Raw genomic sequence first — 21,676 nt, forward strand, 5'->3', positions numbered from 1 at the left:
TTACTTTGCATTTACATGGAACTTTCTGCTACATAATTAACATATTACGTGAAAACATAAATGTGACTATCATTTTGAAATAAGATGGTAGCCAAGATGGCGTTTGCATCTTGAATTTTTCTCCCTCTGAAACATGGATAAAATAGAAAAATCATCTCCTTGAATGTAAGATGCATTCTTGTACAATCTTGTGTAATGTGAACGTAACTTCAGCCGTGAACATATTAGGGACATATTCGAGGCATCTTCTGCAAGCTGGAGCATAGCTTAAAGATATGTTGGAGGTTTGATGCATTGTGCCGCGGAATAGTAAAGTGTGCGGTCACACCTGTGACTACTGACACACTCAGCCCTCACTGACAAGGTAAAGCATCAAATATAGGTACATGTTTCCTTGTAGGAAAAGGGACAATAATGAATTATGATTCACAACAGGCTGCTCTCCTGCATTCCTGGTTACAGCTGGGTTGATCAACAGGGACCTGGAGAGAGACCATCTGCTCACCTCCATTGTCACAAATCATTTGTGGTGCAAGGGCATTTTAAAAAGTGAAATGAAAGGCTAAATAAGGAAAATTATTTTCAAAATAGTTTTAAAAACTCCCAAAAATTGTATAGATCTAAATCTCCCATGGATGTAACATGGGCACTTAAAATATCAGGCAGCTTAGCTACCTTTGTTTAAAAAACAGCCCTACATGATAATAATTACTATATATTCTTACACCCAATTCTCCTTGTATATAGTAAAATAGATTAGACTAGGGGTGTATGGATCTGGCTGAAACTGCTTCAGTTTGTACATTCACATTTTACTAATCTTTATCCTAAATTCTTTATTGGGAAATCTTCCATTATTCACTATATCAGTAACTTTAGGGCAATTAAGATACAGCTGCAGTAGAAATTTGTCTTAGGCTGTGGTATAAAATGGAGGTACCGCATCAACTTCTGTTATACTCTCTGCCTGGCGTTTAATTCCATTGCGTGCAATGAAACTAAACATTGGGTGGGGCTTATAACAGGTGGTCGACATGATACCACGCGTTCTGCGTGAGCACCTAGACAAATCTCTACCTCAGCTGTGTTTGCATCCAATTCAGAAAATCAAATCACTTTTTCTTTAATACTCATCATTTCTAGGCTCATCTTCATTTGCGATGTTTGTGCCTCATTCATGCCACTACCTGTGCTTCTGTAGCTGCAGAAATGTTCTTTTTGCAAGCACTGTCTATTTAATCAGATTTGGTTTGGACTTGACCTGCACATCCATAAGTTATACAAAAGCAATCAAACAAGAGATGGATCAGAAAAAGACCAAACCACTGAAAAGAAGAGGAATCAGATTCAGAGAGGGTGATGGTTGGCATTCTAGGATGTCTTGAAACGTTGGGAACTATGATAGAATTTAGATTGGTAACTGACCAGTGATTGTTCTTCTGTTACAGGAAGAGTTGGGTCTTCTGCCTCCCGGGCTTCCATCTTCCATCCTTCTTCCTGTGTCCTAAGGGAAAGAAAAACGTGTTTTCAAGTGACGTGGCTGCGCTAAGTCTGTTCCTAGTGCCTCCATGCTGCCAAGAAAACAGGTACCTTTTATTTTTGGGTGAAGTGCGCTGTGTTTGCATGCTACTATTTGAAAATTACATTCCCATTGCCCAGAGGCCTGCCTGTTCTCACAGCGAGCAGAATGATCATTGGGGAAGTCCAAAACAAATAGCCACGGGCTGTATTTTATGTGCCCCTGCCGGGGTGTTGACGGCTGGAGGGGGGGGCACGTAAAATACGGCAGGTGCCCACCCCACTACATTACCACCCACCCCTGAGCTCACCCTCATAATATAGTGGTGGACGGGTGCCGATATGGTGCCCACCATATTTAAATGAATAATTAAGGATTAGTTAAGCTTGCTACCAAGCCAATTGACCATGATAGTAGGTTGCCCACGCCGTAAAACATTTGGCGTGGGCAGTCAGGCAGGAGTGGGCAGCCCGATTTTTAAAATGAATTCTTCAAAGGGCAGGAAGGAAGTGGGGGGGGGGGGGGGGGGGGGGGGGGGGGTGGGGGGTGGGGGTGGGTCTATCTTCAGGGGCAGCCCTTTGCTGATTGGGGGACGGCCCCCCTCCAAGATAGAACACCCTCTTTCTTCCTACCCGCCTGCAGCCTTATACCACCAATCCCACCTCCCTTACCTGTCCAAGCCCCCTCTGCTCCAGACCCATGACTTACCTGGCTCCGGGGATCCATGGGCCTTCTTCCTCCTGCTCTTGCAGTCCAGGCAGCACCCACTAACGCGCCATTGGCGCTGCTGGGACTGATGGAGCTGCCAGCCAATCTGATTGGCCGGCAGCTCCTGAGGGCATGACTTCCTGCCCAGTGAGGGGGCGGAAGTCCCACCTGGCCCTTGGTAAGCCCGCAGTGCCTTATGGCTGCCAGGCAAGCTGGCGTGGAATGGGTCGGCTCCACACGCCGACTTTGCTTCTGGGCTGGGGGGGGGGGTTGCGAGTGGCGGCAGCAGTTCATCCCTCCACCTCCACCGATATTCAGCCCTATGGCCTGAATTTTCAGGATGGCGGGTATGTGTGGAACACATCCCGCCGACTCCAGCAGCCCCGATGCCATATTACGCTCTAACGAGCGCTGATTGGCATAAGGCGGGACTTCCGTCTTCAGTCGGGAGGAAGTTCCACCTTAGAGAGCTGCCGGCCAATCAGATTTGGCGGCAGCTCTCCAGGTGAAATTTGAATTTAAAGAAAACTGGAATTAGAAATCTGATGGTGACCATGAAACTATCGTCACTTGTTGTAAAAACCCATCTGGTTCACTAATGTCCTTTAGGGAAGGAAATCTGCCATCCTTACCTGGTCTGGCCTACATGTGACTCCAGACCCACAGCAATGCGGTTGACTCTTAACTGCCCCCTGAAATGGCCTAGCAAGTCACTCAGTTCTCAAGGGCAATTAGGGATGGGCAATAATTGCTGGCCTAGCCAGTGATGTCCACATCCCATGGATAAATAAAAAGGAAGACACAGAGCTGCACTGGCCGGAAGAGGCACTGCAGGGAACTGTCTGGAACTCAGTCCCAGGAACCAGGTAAGTGTCAGGGGCCACAAGGCAGGGAAGGTAGGGGACGTCTGGGGCATCACGAGAGGGGCGATTGGGGGTGTCAGCCTGGTGGGGGGGGTGGGGTGGGGTGGATGAAGGCCAGAGGCCACCATGCCCTAAGGGGGGTGGGGGGCGCTCTCAGTCAGAAGGGGCCTTCTGATGGAGGTGTCACCACTACTTCCACCCCCATCACCACTTTCCGCCTGAGACCGAACTCAGCTTATTTCCGGCCCTCCCCTGCTGAGCGGCCATCTGCCAGCCAGCCTAAAATTGAGGCTGGGCGGGAAAAGGCCCTTAAAGTGGCCACTTGAGGGCCTTGATTGGGGCAAGGGCGGGCTTCCCGTCTGAGGCCCCGCCCACCTCACCGTGAAATCGGCCCGAAGTCGGGATGGGCGGGAACCCGGAAGGAATCCCGCCCATGCAATTTCACACTCCCCTCCCACCTCAGAACCCGGAAAGGTGGGGATGGGCAGCATCAGGTTCTGACCTATATTCCAGTGCTGGTGAAAGCTAGAAGTTGGCAGCAATTGTGTTTACATGCGTTTTTTTTTACAATTTAAAAAAATTTATAACTGAGGAAATAAAACATTTGGCAAATATGATATTATTTATTGATCCTTTACTGTTGGCAGATACTATTCAGTTCCTAAAGAGAAATGGTCAGGACACCAAAGAGAAACAAGTAAATTCCTGCAATTTGAGACGTTCTTACCAATTAAATATAAAACAAGTCATTTGAAGCTAACTTCAGCTACTGTGATTTCTCAAAGTTCACATAAACATTTCTTTCAATATTGTTTTCATTGGATAAGTGACTCCATTCAAATGTATATCAATTAAATGCCTGGGTTTTATTTTAAAGAACACTTTTGGCCCAATTCATTTCAATAGAAGGATTAATTTATTGTTACTAGAAATCACCAAGTCATGTTTATTCCCCCCAAAATAAATAGTGTTTTGTTATCCCTGACCTTTGAAACATTGCAATTTTTTCATGATACAATGTCTGACCAAATTTTATTATGGTTTCAGGTGAAAGAATTCGGCCCAGAAATTCGACTGTACCCGGTAACGGAGCTCATGCTGGGACTTCAGTAAAATGGTTCAAGCTTGCATTCATTTGCTGCATGCTTTTTTGTGGGGAATTTGAGCATCAGGAGACTATTTAAAGGGAGGGAGGGAGGTGCACACTAGCTTAAGGTGCTAAGGAAACAACCGAGATTCAAGAAGACGGCTGACAGACAGGGAACACAAGTTATTCAATGCCACAGAAGTGGCTCTGCTGCAGGCAGCGGAGAGGAGACTGACACTGCTCCTCCCACAGGGTAGAAATCGCTCAAGAAACACCTCCGCCACCAGTGAGAAGAGATCGCTGTGGAGTTCAAGAACGTGGTTGCCATTCCGAATGAAATTCAATGACCTCACTAGAATCGTCAAGGTAAGAATACAGCTCCTTTATTCTCTGATTACACCTCACCCACTTTCAGTGTCACTACTCACAATGTGTCCCACCCGTGTCCATTCATTCTCCTGCAATCACTGAATGCATACTTCACTCCTCCTCCTCACACGCTCAGTACTACAACCCTCACTTCTCCATTCCTCACATCTACATACCAACTACTTGAGCATGACAGTGTCTTCTCTAAACAGCTCACAAAGACGTCATGAACTCACTGCCTTTTTTTTTGCGGTAGAAGGCCAGGTATAACTTGAGACAGGAGGATGTCACTAGAGGAGACCAAGTCATCTGCACACCCTTCCTCATGGTAGAAAGCATGATGGCCATTGTGGGCAGGGGCACAGCCATGGACATGTTGCCTGGCAATTCTGAAGGAAATGTTGAACATTGAAGGGTTTCTTCATATTTTGCCATCCTTTTCCCCTCTTGCTTTATCACCTACACACTCTACATGACAAACTACAGTTACTTTTAGTATCCATTATTTTCTCTTATACAGTAAAAGCTAATGCTTGCCTCTCTCTCGCTTGCTCTCTAATTTCTGGAATTGAAAATGTGGCAATATCTCTACCACTGTCCTGCTGAAGATGCATTGCTACATGATCTGACCCTAGTGATCTCAAAGGTTGGCAACACACATAATTTAAAGACTTAAGATGGAGAGAGAATGGGTTTTTATGTAGTGAATCACTGGTGACGGATGAAGGGTCTAGGGCAGAGGGCTGGGATGCCACAGTTCTGAGGCTAGGAATCCTGTGGCGAGTAACTCACCTCCTGACTCCCCAAAGCCTGTCCACCATCTACAAGGCACAAGTCAGGAATGTAATGGAATACTCTCCACTTGCCTGGATGAGTGCAGCTCCCACAAACTCAAGAAGCTCAACACCAAACCAGGACAAAGCAGCCCGCTTGATTGCGCCTCATCCACAAACATTCACTTCATCCATCACCAACACACTGTAGCAGCAGTGTGTACCATCTACAAGATGCACTGCAGGAATTCACCAAGTCTCCTTAGACAGCACCTTCCAAACTCACGACCATTACAATCTAGAAGGACAAGGGTAGTAGATACTTGGGAACACCACAGCCCGGAAGTTCCCCCTAAGCCACTCACCATCCTGACTTGGAAATATATCGCTATCCCTTCACTGTCACTGGGTCAAAATCCTGGAACTCCCTTCCTAACAGCACTGTGGGCGAACCTACATCACATGGACTGCAGCGGTTCAAGGTGGCAACTCACCACCACCTTCTCAAGGGCAACTAGGGATAGGCAATAAATGCTGACCTCACTAGTGACACCCGCATCCCACGAATGAATTAAAAAAAGTGACAGATCACCAGAGAATGACATCTTATGGTAGGTCCACTGTAGAGGATTTCAACGCTGGCTTTGAGGGTTCAAGTCACTAAAGGAGGCTGATAGGCAACGTTGGGCACACTGGGCAGCCTGCCAGTGAGCTTTCGCACAGTGGCTCGCAACATGGAGCAATCCTGCTCCAACTTGTCTCAAGGGTTTGCCTAGAGTAGAGAGGCCATTCTGTTCAACAGGGACCAAGAGGTCAGCTCCATCAACATTATAGTGGCAACCATCACATGCAGCCTCTCCTGACTGTTTCCACTACAACTCATGTGGCTGCCACCTTACCTTTGGGAGCCTGTTAACTATTAGATGTAGATGGAATTGAATGTTTTCATATATTTGCTTTCTAGAATGGAGCTGATGACAGTGTTCATATTTGCACTAAAGTGAGGGTAAGGTCCATAAGGCTGGACTGAAGGAAGGCAGCAGGATGGTGGTAGCAAGGATGATGGTGATAGGTATCATGCAATTGTTGGTGTATTGGGTATGAGAGGTTCATGTGAAGCACTCTGCAATCAGCTGGCCTCTGAGTTTTGACAGCTACGGACAATGGTGTTCAAAGCTGCTCCTGCTCTTCGTTCTCATCATGTTACTCCTCATCCTGCTGTACTTCCTTGTTATCAATGGCGGTGGGGGAGGGGTGGGAATAAGGGCTGGTTCCTGATTATGGCAAAAGCGAGTCACAGGCAGTGGCAGCTCGATTGCTTGAATGCTGCTGACTGCCTGCTCGATCAGGGTTCCATTGCCAGCATTGATGCATCTCATCGTGAGCTACCCTGGTAGCTGTGCCTGGGCTTTCGCCAGCAGTCATGAACCAATCCTGAAGGGGAGAGCTCTTTTCGCACAGTTGACAGCCTTAAATGAGCAGCCTAGTTGGAGCACAGGCAGCCAAGTGGACTGGCACGGGATAAGTGAGTCACGACTGCTGCCTGGAAACTGGGCACAGACCTGCATGATGTGCTGCCTGGGTTGGCAAACTAGTTAGGCAATGAGGGAGTGGGATTCCTTTTTATTTACAAAGATGCCAAAATGTGTTAATTGAAGCACAAAAGGCACCTTGCAACCCTGCAGAAGCTTGCAATGTGGGAGAAGCCGAGTGTTCTCTTGCCCTGCTTCATTATGTCCCTGGGCAAAGAGCTGTAGCTACTTGTCCAAGGTTATCTCCCTGATAGAGCAGGGAAGAGCAAACCAGGGGGTGTTGCTGATGTCCCTTGTTCCAGCCTGGGAGCAGCATATCATTTATAAGTAAAGGACCATGATAATCTGGAGCGGCTAGTTTCTTTTTCATTTTTTTTCTGGCCTGCACAAACATGATGGGCTGAATGGCCTATTCCTGCACCTTAACTGTTCTATGGTTCTAGACAGTCATAGGCAGTGCCATCCATGCCTGGGTGGAGTTCTGGCTGCAGCAGATGAGATAGCTCAATGACAACCTCCTTCGAGAAGCAAAGGCACCTCAGGCATTGCTCCTCAGCGGACTTCAGTTAGGAGACGTGCTCCCTGAAAACCCACCGTCGGTATGGCCTCTTACACAGTGCACTCCTCCTCCTCCTCCATCTCCGTCTGCTCCTTCCTCTCAGAATTGCTTCTCCCTCACCCTCCAGCCACAAAGGAAGGTCTATCATATGACCCATGACTGCAGTCAGCCTGTTTTTAAGGCAGCCATAAGCAACAAAAGCAAAATCTTCTTCTCAAAGAAGAGATGGGATAACCAGGGAGGGGTAAGAAAGAAAGAATGAGTTGGACTTGCTAGCGATCCCAGGAACGAATTATTTTTAAGGTCAGAATTAAGTGTTGCGAGTCAAAAAACTGGCATAAATATGCCCATAAGTTAACCAGCAGCCAAAAAGGATAAACCAGTGTCTAATCCGTATCAAGTGGATGATAGCTACTGAAGAGTTCTTGCTGCTCTTTAGTGCCATGATTTGTTGAGTGAGTTCATCAAGTATTAGGCTGGACCAATAGCAAAAATGGATAAAACAAGAAGTTTCCATGGTGTGGACTGATGTCAGACGTGTGCCCCTAGTGCTGTCGGCTCCCATGTACTCCAGGCTAGATTGCTGCTCTCCCTGTGACCCTCCAGCAGGATCAGTGCTGGGAGGCATCAGTGAGCAGGATAACTGGGTCAACCATGTAGATTATGTCCAGTGAATTTTTAGCCCCAGTATTCACAGAAACATGGTCCAAGTACATGAGGAATTTGTACATATATTCACAAATTGGAATTTTTAGCTGATAAGCCTCAAATCAACTCAATCCATTTTCAACTGGACTAATAGCAAAAAGTGCCCTGTAAACCAATCCTAACGAGCACAAAATTGACAATCTCACTCAGAGTAATAATTGGTGGTTGGATTGTTCAATGGAAATGTCACTGTGGTAGGAAGGGGATGCTTCTGGGATTTTGGGAGAGTAGTGAGATTTTTTTTTGTCTCATCTACGTTTGGTTGCACTTAGTAACAATGGTTCAGATAGCAGCGGTTATTAGAAGTGGCAGATGTTTCATTCCCCAACAAGAACTCCCTTGCTCACCAGCATCGAAATATGACGATTTTTTAAACAGTAATTAACTTTTCACTTAAAAAAAACGAACGTAACTCCAGACAACATTTAAACTTGAAAATGTATCTTGACACAACCATTGTACTTTGATGATTTCATGCACAATGATTTCACAGAGTGATCAACACATAGCTTAGTCTTCTACGTAAGAGTAGAGCAGACAACAACCACAGAATAATTTCAGAAGGAACTGGATGCTGTAATGGGGAGTAGAGAGGCGGAGGGTGGGAGTGGGAAGGGTGAAAGTGGGGTTTGCTCTCTAGCGTCGAGCTCCATCTGTATCTATCTTGTGATCAAAACTCAATTTTCCCTACTGAAATTCTGGGAAAGGAGAAAATTCAAAGATATATCTTAATGATGCAACATGAGATGAAAAATAAGATTTAGTTTTGTTTTTTGCCATGTTGTGAAAGGAGCTCTTGCATTTTTTAAACAATGTATAGGTCTGGCCACATACATTCCCTTAAAAGCAATAACTTATATTTATAGAGCATCTTTAACATAATGAAATGCCCCAAGAGCATTATGAAACAAAGTATGACACCAAGCCACATAAAGCGGTATTAGGTCAGATGACCAAAAGCTTGGTTAAAGGAGGTGGGTTTTAAGATATGTCTTAAAGGAGGAAAGTGAGGTAGAGAGATGGAGAGGTGCAGGGAGGGAATTCCAGAGCTTGGGGCTGAGTCAATTGAAGGCACGGCCACCAACGGAGGAGCAATTAAAATCAGGGATGCACAGGAGGCCAGAATTAGAGGAGTGTGGATATTTCGGAGGATTGTGAGTTTGGAGGAGATTACAGAGATAGGGAGGGGAGAGGTCATTTGTTAATGGCTTATTGGTTATGTTGTTAAAGGTACCTAGATGAAGGGCATTGTTTGATTGAGGACTGGGATCACATAAAGAGTGTTAACTGGGACACCGGGGTAGTAGTTAGGGGGCAGAGATCTGTAAGGCGGCAGCATCCTGTGAATAAACCTACTATCAAGGAAGAGATGTGTGTCTGGTTTTGTACTTCACCATCTGGCTTGGATCCATTTAACAGCATTGAGGAAATTGAAAACAAGGATGACAATTTTAAAATGTTAAAGCATCGTTCTTCCACACGAAGCAGCCTGCTGTGCTTCATACATGTGGAGTGAATTTTCCTTTGCATACTTAATGAGGGGTTCATGGAGCAATGGCAGATGGGAATCTCAGCTGGAAGGCTCATGGCCGAATCTCTGCTCCTAAAATATGCCTTCAGTCTTTTCCTCACCCTTATTCCACTGACACAAGTGTTAGCTGCCTTTCTAGCCACATTCGGGAGGGCAAGGTTTTCCACTCTGGATGATTTTCCTTGCTCCTGCCCTGAAATGATAATGCTCGACAGGACTAGACAATAGCAGGCACAGGGGTAGGTGGCGGCAGCAGTCAGGAATCATGGCTGACTGCAACATTTAAAAAAAAAACCTCTCTGCTTCCTACCCTTTCAGAATTGCTGAATGAGGCTCCATCAAATCCTTCTCCAAATTTTCGTCCGTGTTACCCAGGCCGTTTTTCGGGCTGCTTTAACAATGGTACCCTGCCCATTCCTGGAGTTGTAGACGTACCCTGTCTCAGCATCAGAGCATGCTCCTCCCCACAGCGGTGAGCTCACTCTGAAGAGGGGAGTTAGAGCTGGAAACCCACCACATACATGGAATTAACCCTACCCAGGAAAATGGGATGGGGGCCATGACGGCTGGCAGAGAGAAGACCCCACCTTGACCCACATCCGATAGGAGGAGCAATGTCCAGCCTATGACCTGGTTTGCAGATGCCAGTCTTAGAAGGATTTACTGCATCAGTTGTTCATACTTCATCCTTTCTTCACCCTGATCTGGCATCAGCCTCCGCAGAGACAGCCTGCTGCTGGTGAAACTACAAAACGTGGGGCCTTTGGAAGCATAGTCCTTGTGCCTTCTGCAGCATTATTTAACCATTCAACACAAGGAGAATCGCAACATTAACACTCACCTCTCCTCAGGTGTTTGATCAGGTGGTTTTCGGTCATGGGCTGATGGTGTTCGATCGTGATCTGGTCGTGCCTCTGGCTGTAGTTTCATCTCCATACTCTGCCTAAAATCCTCTTGTTGTTTTCGGATCTCCAATAACTCCAACTACAAGACAGCAAAGAGTGTAGGTATAAATCACGTCAAATACCTTGGCAAAAGAAAGACAGACAGACTTCACTGATACAGAGCCGTTCATGAGCACCGGACATCCCAAAATGCTTTACAACCAGTGAAGGATTTCTTGAAGTGTTATCACTGTTGTAATGTAAGGAGCACTGCAGTCAATTTGGCACAAATATCTGTGTGATAATGACCAGTTAATCTGTTTTCGCGGAATCACCGAATTGTTACGGTGTAGAAGGAGGCCATTCGGCCCATCGTGGTCTGCACTGGCTCTCTAAGCATTTTAACTTAGTGCCAATCTCCTGCCTTTTCCCCATGACCCCGCACGTCATTTCTATTTAAATAATTATCAACGGTTACCTCTTCAAAAGACGCCAGCAAGTTAGTTAGACACGATTTTCCTTTAACAAACCCATGCTGACTCTTCCGAATCAATCCTATTTTCCCTTGTGGCTATTAACTCTATCCCAAATAATTGTTTCTCGAAGTTTCCCCACTACTGAAGTTAAACTCACTGGTCTGTAATTGCAGGGCAGATCTTTACAACCTTTTTTGAACAATGTTCAAGGGGAGGGATAAATATTGGCCAGAATACCCAGGTAACTCCCCAGTTCTACCTTTGAAATAGTGTCATGGGATCTTTTATGTTCACCTGAGGGGGCAGCTGGGACATTGGTTTAATGTCGTAACTGAAAGACAGTGTAGCACTCACTGTGTTTGAGTGTCTGCCTAAGCTGTTGCTCTTAGGTCCTAGAATGGGACTTGAACCCACAACCTCCTGACTTAGGAGCTAAGCCACTGAGCCACAACTGACAATGGAAGCTCACAAACTTGTGTTTGTACAAGAAATAACCAAACCTGAGTATTGTTGAATAAAGAGACATAACAAAGCTTTTCATCTTGCACTCATCAGGACACTTCACAAGAATACCAATATATAAGGGGAAAACATCAATTTATACTGTCTGAGAAGAGAATGCTGATTGGTTTGTTTTATGTCTTGGGGTAAATAAGTTTGTTGGCCGATCAAACTCTAACTGCACACCTTCCTATGTTCTCATCAATTGCTGCTTGCAATCAATAACGGGGAGGGAATGATGAAAGGGTAAACAGTGATGGTTTATTGAGACATGGGGCAGAGCACCAGATCATACGTGCTCACTCAGAAACCTCCAGAACTAGACTTACAATTCCCAGTTGCCTCTGCTGTACAGTCATTCGTCAGTGCTGTCACATGATCAGTACACTTGCATTCTCTTAAAGGGACAAGGGTACCTCACTTTACCACATCCCTGCCCCTTTACTTAAAAGTACAGCTAACAAGCTTAAAACACATTAACTATTCATACAATAACTAGTTACAGGTCAAGTCTCTTAGGAGGCTTTCTCGGGCGTGTTGAATGTCTCAGTTCAACAACCTTAGCTGGTGTTCCCGAGACCTCCTTTTCAGGGAACAGCTGTCCATTAGGTTCCACAATGGAAATTGGCAGGTTTGTCTCCCCGACCCCATCGGGTCCCATGGGCCCCACTGGTGCTTCCAAGTCATGTGACCTGTCCTCTACATGCGGCACAAACTCAAGCGTAGATGAAGACTGCGTTTCTTCTTGTGGGACTGGTTTTGCAGAGATGATCCACGTATTGTCTAATCATTCGGCCGTTTACCGATACATTATAGGAGAGGGGTCCAGTTACTGCACTCACCTCGCCTAACAGCCAATTAGGCCCATCTCCAAAGTTCTTCACAAGGACCACATCTCCCCCATGTGAAAGAGTTTTTGCGACCATGACCATTGTGCCTGGTCTTCTGCGGCTTTTGGCTTTTCTCCATCCTCCCCTCTAAATTTGGCAGGTTAAGGGTCAGGCAGGTGTGGAGAAATCTCTTCATTAGTTCTGCAGGGGCATTGCCGGTTGTCACGTGTGGCATGGTCCGGTGTGCAAACAAGAACCGGGACAATCTCATGCCGATGGAATCCTCTTCCAACTTTTTCATCCCGAATTTAAAGGTTTGGACTGTCCAGTCAGCCATGCTGTTAGATGCTGGGCGGTAGGGTGAGGCTTTGATATGGGTAATGCCGTTAAGGGTTGTGAACCCGTGGAGCTCCTCGCTGGTAAAAGCTGTCCTGTTGTTGGACATGAGGACCTCCAACACCCCATGGACTGCAAAACTCTGCCGCAAAAGATCTATGGTGGCAGCTGGTGTGTGCAACTAGACTTCATAGACGTCCATCCATTTGGAGTGGGAGTCAATCTTGGGAACAATGCGCCCAAGAAGGGTCCCATGTAATCAATGTGGAGGTGCACCCATGGCTGCCCCGGCCATTCCCATGGGTGCAATGGAGCTAAGAGGTGGGGGGAGCTTTTGAACCTGCTTGCATTGGGGACAGCTTTTGACCAGAGTTTCTATATCCAAGTCCATGCCTGGCCACCACAAATAACTGCATGCGAGCATATTCATTCTGCTAATGCCTGGGTGAGCTCTACGTAGCTCGGCTAATAATGGCCTTCGCCCCCTCGGGGGCACGATAACCCTTGCTCCCCAGGGTAATATGCCGTCCTGGCAGGAGAGTTCATATTTGCGATCAGAATAGAGCTTCATCTCATCCGATTTAGATCCACCTGACCAACCATTCAAGACCTGTTCCCAGAGGTTAGACAATAGTGGGTCCCGGCTTGTGCACTCACAGATTTGTCTGGTCTGAATCCAGAAAATTTAGCACGAAGACCAGTTCCTGGGGAATCGTTATTAGCTGGCAGTGGAAGGCAGCTTAGTGTGTCAGCATGTGCGATCTGAGTTCCCAAACGGTGAACAAAAGTGTATTCGTAAGCGGTTAATATTAGTGCCCATCTCTGGATGTGAGCCGATGCGATAGGTGATGTGGAAATGGCGACCGTGGAGATATTGATGAAACTTCCGGATGCCGAACACAATAGATAAGCCCTCCTTTTCAATCTGGGAATATCGTCACTCTGCGACACTGAGTATGCGAGATGTGTAACCAATGGGTCGTTTGGAGCCATCTGCCATTTGACGTGAAAGGACAGCCCCTACTCCATAAGGGGACGCATCACATGTTAAAATTAATTCCTTCTTGGGGTCAAAGTGGACCAACAAGGCCGACAATCTTAACAATCGCTTCACTTTCAGGAAGGCATCCTGGTGCGGGACTTGCCAACTCCATTTCTGGTTCTTCTTTAGCAGGGCATACAATGGGGCCAGTACAGTCGAGAGGTTTGGGAAGAATCGGCTGTAATTGTTTACCATGCCTAAGAAGGCCTCAAGCTCTGTGGTATTTCTCAGGGCAGGTGCCTCGCGAATGGCCTGGACTTTTTTTTCCCCGCAGGATGCAGGCCCTGCGCATCGACCTTGTGGCCCAAGTAAACTACCTCCTTAGCTTGGAACAGACGCTGCTCTCATTTTAAACGTACCCCCACTTATGCGAAGAGTTTGAGCGCCTCTTATAGATTTGCTAAGTGTTCACTGTTGGTCAGTCCCGTGACCAATATGTCGCCCAAGTAAACGATAACATGGGGCAATCCTTGGAGCAAGTTTTCCATCATTCTTTGGGAAATAGCACACGCCAAGGAGACCCCAAAGGATAGATGTGTGTAATGATACAATCCTCGATGTGTATTAATGCTGATGAATTCCCGAGAGTCCTTTTCCAACTCTACCTGCTGGTAGGCATGGCTCATGTCGAATTTCGAATATGTGGTGCCCCCTGCCAACTTTGATTAAAATTCCTCAATCTTAGGTATCGGGCATCTATCAAGTTTGGCCATCTTATTGATAGTTAGCCTATAGTCACCACATAAGCGCACGCTTTGGTCCAGCTTCAGTACAGGTAAGACGGGTGCCGCCCACTCAGAAAATTACACTGGTTGTAGGATGCCTAATTTTTCCAGTCTGTCCAATTCGGTTTCAACTTTGTCCCATAGAGCATAAGGGACTGGTCTGGCTCTTATAAATCTGGGGGTTGCGTTTGGGTCTACATGGATCCTGGCCTGTAGCCCTCGAATCCTTCCTAACTCGTCATTGAAAAAGGAAGCATACTTTTGCAACAATTCCTGTAAGTCTTTCGTTAGTTTGAAAAATTTTGGCTCATTTCAATTTAATCTTTTCGAGCCGGTTGAGGCCTATTAAGCCGGAGCTCTCTCCAACTACCACTATCATGGGCAACCTCTCAGATTGATCTCCATACGCTGAGACTTGACATACGCCTTTCATCTTATTTCATTGCCCATATATGTCCTCAGCTTTGTGTCCGAAACTTCTAACTTCAAACGGTGGATTCCTTTACTCAGTTATCTAAATGTCTGTTCTCCAATGACGGACATCGACACTCCCGTATCGACTTCCATCTTACTGGGTTGTCCGTTAGCTGTAATGACTACATGGATTGGCTCGGTTCTACCCACTTTAAGGTTATATAACGAATGGATGTCTGATCCTATTTCTTCTGGCTCTTCCATGAGGCATATTTCACGATATTTTTCTTCTATCTTTATAGTTTTGTTTTAACGTTTCTCTGCAGTGCCGCCTTATGTAGCCATAGTGGTGGCAGAAAAAGCACGCGACTTGTTTGAGTTGTCGTTCGCTCACTGGAGGCCTGGGTGTATTTCTCTCATTGATTTTGTGGGTTTTCACTACAGTGCTGTTGTTTTTCAATAGTCTGGAGCTAGAGAGCGTTTCCTGCCTTTCCGTGGAGTCCGAAGTTTTTGTGCCTTTTGATGCCGGATTGTCCCACTCGACCAGATGGACGGCGCCATTTTGTGTATCTTTTGTAACTTCAGAATTTCTGACAGCACTCTCCATCGTGGTAGCTAATTCCAGTGTCTTATTGAAGTCTAGACAAGGTTTGGCCTTTGGATAGTATCATCTCCAATCCCGCATATCAGCCGGTCTCTCAACATATCACTAATGGACGTTCCGAATTCACAACGCTCAGGTAATACCTTTAAAACGGCCACACAGTCAGCTATTGTTTCCTCTGGGAGCCTGTTCCTTGAATTGAACTTGAAGCGCTGCATAGTAACAGGGCTTTGGTCTCAGGTGGCTCTGTACAATTTTTATTAACTCATCGAAAGTCTTCGAGTCGGGGTGTCAGGTGACATGAGGCTGTGGATCAGCCCGTACGTTTTGAACCCGCATGAGGACAAAAGAATCGCCCTCTTCTTTTCCCTCCCCGTGATGTCGTTAGCAGTAAAGAGAACGCTATGCGTTCGACATACTGAGACCAGTCATCTGCAATGGGGTCAAATGGATCGACACACCCAAACTGTGGCATCATGAATGACTGCAAGGGTACTGCACCCTGATAGGCTTTCCAGGTAATGACGAATTTAGGTGTTTGGCTTACTGTGGAGTTGCCCTCTCTCTGGGGTCTCTTATAATTTTCTGTCCAGAGCCATTTTTCATGTATTTACCAGTTAAAGTGCATTGCTGTTTTAAGAGCAATCACCATTTATTTTTTAACTCTGTCTCTGTCGGCTTTTCTCTGCTGGGCTTTGCGCTCTTCTTGGGTTTTGGCGGGATCCCCACGATCGTGATTCTGCCGGGTTTTATTTTCATTTTGAACTGCAGCACTGCTTTCTGCTCTGATTGCCGGCTGTCGCCTATTTTACATGGTAAGTACAGGTGCTCTTTCAAATGCTTTGCTCACCCATCTTGAAATTTATTTTCTTTTGTTCTTTATCCTCGTCGCCACTTTTATGTCTTGAGTAAATGAGTTTGTTGGTCAACTGAACTCTAACTGCACGCCTTCCTATGTTCTCATCAGCTGCTGCTTGCAATCAATAGCAGGGAGAGACTGATGTGAGAATATACAGTGATGGTTTATTGAGACATAGGGCAGAGCACCAGATCATACGTGCTCACTCAGAAATCTCCAGAACTAGACTTACAGTTCCCAATTGCTCACACTGTACAGTGATTTGTTAATGCTTTCACATGATCAGTTCACTTGCATTCTCTTAATTGGACAGGGTACCTCACTTAACCACAGTTGGCCACTGGCTACCTGCTCACCCAGCCTCCTCGTCCCGCTCACCCCCCCACCCAACCTTAGGGTGCTCGGTCCTTCCCCACCCAAAAAGCCGTGGAGAACTTACCTGTCTCTGGCGTCCATGACACCTCTTTGTGGGACTGCTTGCGGTCCCAGCCCTGCCCACTATGGAGTATTGGCACCGCTGGGACTGCAAGGACAGTATGCGCCCGCACCCCACTGCCACCTGTAAAATCTAGCCCAATGTTTCAGGTCCATGACTAGTGATTACACTTCAAAAAAATAATTAACTGGATGCGAATCACTTTGAGATAGACACTTAGGCCCCAAGCACTCCTTTCAGGTGTAGCAGTGATTTACATGCACTTTTTTCAATTTAGTATACTGTATTCACAGCTCACAATGCAGTCTCCTCTACACTGGGGAGACCAAACGCAGACTGGGTGCTCGCTTTGCAGAACACCTCCGTTCAGTTTGCAAGCCTAACCCCGGGTTTCTGGAGGCCGTGTCATTTTAATTCATCACCTTGCTCTCACGCTGACATCTCTGTCCTTAGCCTGCTGCACTATTCCAGTGAAGCTCAATGTAAACTTGAGGAACAGCACCTCATGTTTTGATTAGGCACTTTACAGCCTTCCGTACTAAACATTGAGTACAACAATTTCATACCATAGCCCCATTTTGTTTCCTTTTCTGAACTCCTGACGGTTTTCTACTACCTTATAAAATGTAGGCAAAATGGAGGTGAGGTCCACAGTTTGGACACTAACAGGATTTAAGAAAAACTATATGGTAAGTTAGTTGATGTCGGCTGGGGGTTTAAAAGTTTGGGTCCTTAGGGTTTGTGGACAAATGTAACTAGTAAAAAAAATTGCGAAGGTGTGTTGCTACATTACAATCCAAAGAATGGATCACAGTGCTTTCAAAGTCTTGTGTTCTCACTTTCAAAAAGTGGTACTCATGTATTAAGAGCTTCTAATGAACTGTGCAGCTTGGTGTGAATGAATGTTTAGCCTGTCCAAGATCGGTGCCTGTTCCCTGGTGAAGTTGGATGCTCCTCTTTGTTTTTACTTACAGTTGTAAGTCTCTCCAATGCAGCAAACCTCTCCTCCCAAGTGGCTGTTGATTTTTCAAATGCCTCATGTCTCTTGATCAGCTTTTCAACCTCATCCACATTATTACCCACATCACGGCTGTTAAGGTAGGACTCCTGGCTGATCAGCCAGGCTTCAGCAACTGAAGCGTCCCTTGCAAACTGACACACTTCTAGCACTGGAAAAGCAGAAAAACACAACAGTGCAAACAGTTATCGCGGACAAAAAGAACCACACCTTTTGATTTGCCAATGTTTAGGTTATTGCAGATGTAGGCATCAGCACATTGACCATACAGTAACCGGATGTCTGGAATGATTTTAACAGCCACTATGTTTGGTTAATTTAGCTCTGTGAGTTAGTGCCATCTTGTGGTGAAAATCTACACTAAACAGCTAAGCAAGTGAATATTAAATCCATTTTAGAAACAGTTACTTGCTTTGCTTCAATTCCATTATTTGCAAGGTTTATTTTTAAATATTTTTTCCAAAGTAATTCAATAACTTTAATGAAACCATGTCCCCCCTTCACCCTACATCTAAGACAGGTTGAAAGATGAGTTTGTCATATGTCTATCATCACATCATTTGCTGCCTTATATGCAGAATGTATAATAGGGAAAAGTTAGAGTTGACTTTCAGCCTTCACTGTCCGTACAGTCAAATGGAGCCTTATGTTTCAGGGGACACTGTCCCTGGCTGCCTCATTCATTTTTCCCCCGCTCTGTCATTCACTTTAGCATACTGTCTTCCTCATGTTTATGCAATCTCTTTGGCACCATGTCACATCTGATGGACATATGGTACTGTTTGCACAACCCTATATGAGTGTGCACAGTTGCCCCAGCAACATGTCCCCTAGGGGACAGCTCCTTCGACAGGATGCTTCCAAGTTCCATAAGACGTAGGAGCAGAAGTAGGCCATTCGGCCCTTCGAGTCTGCTCCACCATTCAAAGAGAGCATGGCTGATCTGATAATCCTCAACTCCACTTTCCTGCCTTTTCCCCATAACCCTTGATTCCCTTCCTGATTAAAAATCTGTCTGTCTCCGCCTTGAATATGCTTAACGACCCAGCCTTCTACAGCCCTCTGCGGTAAAGAATTCCACAGATTGACTATCCTCTGAGAGAAGAAATTCCTCCTCATCTCTGTTTTAAATGGGCGCCCCCTTAATCTGAGATTATGCCCTCTGGTCCTAGACTCTCCCACAAGGGGAAACAACCTCTCAGCATCTACCCTGTCAAGCCCCTTAAGAAGCTTATATGTTTCAATAAGGTTGCCTCTCATTCTTCTAAACTCAATAAGGTCGAGAGTACCATTGGATCCATTATGTCCACCTGAGAGGGCAGACAAAGCTATGGTTTAACATTTCATCCAACATTTACATCTGTAAACTGCTATGAAATTCAATGCACTCTTTAGTATTATGAGAGCATTGCAGTAATCGATATTGTTACTAGTGTAGATATCAGACATATGTTCTAATTCTATAAATTCACATTATTTTGAGACAGAATAATAAATTATTTAATTACAGGCCCAACCTACTCAACCTCTCCTCATAAGAAAATCCCTCCATACCCGGGATCAACCTAGTGAACCTTCTCTGGACTGCCTCCAATGCCAGTATATCTTTCCTTAGATAAGGGGACTAAAACTGTTCACAGTTTTCTAGGTGTGGTCTAACTAGTGCCTTGAACAGTTTTAGCAAGACTTCCCTATTTTTATACTCCATTCCCTTTGAAATAAAGGCCAACATTCCATTTGCCTTCCCTATTGCCCGTTGAACTTATATGTTAGCTTTTTGGGATTCGTGCACAAGAACCCCCAAATCCCTCTGTGCTGCAGCTTTCTGCAGTCTTTCTCCATTTAAATAATATTCAGTTCCTCTATTCTTCCTGCCAAAGTGCATAACCTCACATTTTCCCACATTATATTCCATCCTCCAAGTTTTTGCCCACTCACTTAACCTGTCTATATTCCTCTGTAGACTCCTTGTGTTATCCTCATCACTTGCCTTCCCACCTATTTTTGTGTCATCCGCAAACTTGGCAGTAGTACATTCACTTCCTTCATCTAAGACATATTGATATTTTGTAAATAATTGTGGCCCCAGCACTGGTCTCTGTGGCACTCCACTAGTTACAGGTTGCCATCCTGAAAATGTCCCCTTTATCCCAACTCTCTGTCTTCCATTAGTTAGCCAATCCTCTATCCATGCTAATATACTACCCCCAATACCATGGGCTCTTATCTTATTAAGTAACCTTATGTGCGGTACCTTATCAAATGCCTTTTGGAAATCCAAATATATTACATCTACTGGTTCCCCTTTATCTACCCTGCTTGTTACCTCCTCAAAGAATTCTAATAAATTTAGGCATGATTTCCCCTTCATGAAGCCATGCTGACTCTGCTTGATTAGATTATATACTTCTAACGCAGGTTATGGATTAATCCAATTGCGATGGGTTTTTGCTGAGATGAGAATGCTTTTGTCTGTAACAGCTGACAGGGACTGATAAAAAAATTCATGATCTGCGTATTACAACATGAGCTTCAATTGGGGCTGAAATCAGCGAAACCTGTGCAAATATGAAATTCAATTAACAATGCTTTATCAACTTCCTTCAGTAGAATGATGATACAGAACTTTTGAAGTGTGATCACTGTTGCAATGTAGGGAAACATTACAGGGTACTCCCACAGAGAGCAATGAGTTCATCACCAGCTAATTCGTTAGTCATGTTGTTTGAGGGATAAACATTGGGCAAGACACTGGGGAGAACCTGTCTGCCATTTTTCAAGATAGTACCATAGGATCTATAATGTCCACCTGAGGTGGCAGACGGAGCCTTGGTTTTACATCTCATCTGACACTGCAATATTTGCTCGATACTGCACTGAAGGGTATGAAAGATACATGGATAGTATTTCACTTACAAAGACGTAACCAGTACCAGCGATCATCCCATTTATCCATCATGGATTTTCTTTTCTCTGTGAGTTGTACCAGTTTTTCTTTAATCTAAAAGGGTAAGGATTTGTAAACATCAATAGCACATTTTGGCATTTCCATTTTTACACAGTGACTTTTGAAGGTAGTTATCAAGGGGTTTTTGCTAGCTTTGAGATGATAATTATACTGGAGTGTATTCCAGACAATGATATATTAAGCCGCTCTGACTAATGTGATTACTGTTTGTATTTGTGAAGCTTGAACAGTTCAGTGTATATTACAGTTGAAAAGCCATACATCCACCAATTTCAGATGGTAAAAATATACACAGAAAAGTAATGTCAGCTTTCCTTTTAAACAAACCAGAAATGAAAGAATCTGTTGAACCTCACCAGACACACAACCATCTATGAATATTTCCTTTGTGGGTGCCTTGGGGTTGTGGGAGGGGACAATGCATGGGTGGCGGGTGGATGAGGAGGGGTGAGGAAGAGCACTAAGTTATCTACAAGAATGATGAATTTCACTGGTAGCCCTCAGCCATCCCAGCAGCTATAAAAGCATGCTTTCATTTCTACATGCATTCCATCCATCGCCCGCCAATGTAACACATTATTTGAATGTGGCACATCATATTTTTCTGTAAACTACTATGAAATTCAACGCACTCTTTAGGTATTATGAGGGCATTGCAGTAAACGAGATAGTCACTAGTTTAGATATCAGATATATGTTCTAATTCTATAAATTCACATTGTTTTGATGCGGAATAATAAATTATTTTATCAAAAGGGAGGCAATAAATAGAATAATCTGTCGGGTAAGGTACTGAAACAAGACATTGTGGGGGCGAGGGGGGGTTCACAATGCAATTGGATTCAGTTTGAAAGAGTTAAAACACTTGATAGGTGAGCTTGGATGAGCTGATGGCATTTTCTCATTCCTGTCTGTTCTTACCTATTAATCCAAA

At 45.1% G+C, this 21,676-nt stretch overlaps 1 protein-coding gene across 3 annotated transcripts in view; it reads right to left on the reverse strand.

Moving 5' to 3' along the window:
- The window catches only part of LOC144693355 (spectrin beta chain, non-erythrocytic 1-like), a 559,404-nt gene that overhangs the window by 58,794 nt on the left and 478,934 nt on the right, over positions 1-21,676 (reverse strand). For all 3 annotated transcript variants that reach the window (XM_078563183.1, XM_078563184.1, XM_078563185.1), the window contains exons 29-32: positions 20,691-20,775; positions 17,729-17,925; positions 10,491-10,633; positions 1,426-1,504 (exon numbers count right to left, since the gene is read on the reverse strand). In XM_078563183.1, coding sequence (XP_078419309.1) covers positions 1,426-1,504; positions 10,491-10,633; positions 17,729-17,925; positions 20,691-20,775 — 504 coding nt within the window. The remainder of the gene's footprint in view (positions 1-1,425; positions 1,505-10,490; positions 10,634-17,728; positions 17,926-20,690; positions 20,776-21,676) is intronic.

The sequence above is a fragment of the Cetorhinus maximus genome, chromosome 18 (genome assembly GCF_964194155.1).
Source record: "Cetorhinus maximus chromosome 18, sCetMax3.hap1.1, whole genome shotgun sequence".
In the NCBI taxonomy this organism is placed as follows: domain Eukaryota; kingdom Metazoa; phylum Chordata; class Chondrichthyes; order Lamniformes; family Cetorhinidae; genus Cetorhinus; species Cetorhinus maximus.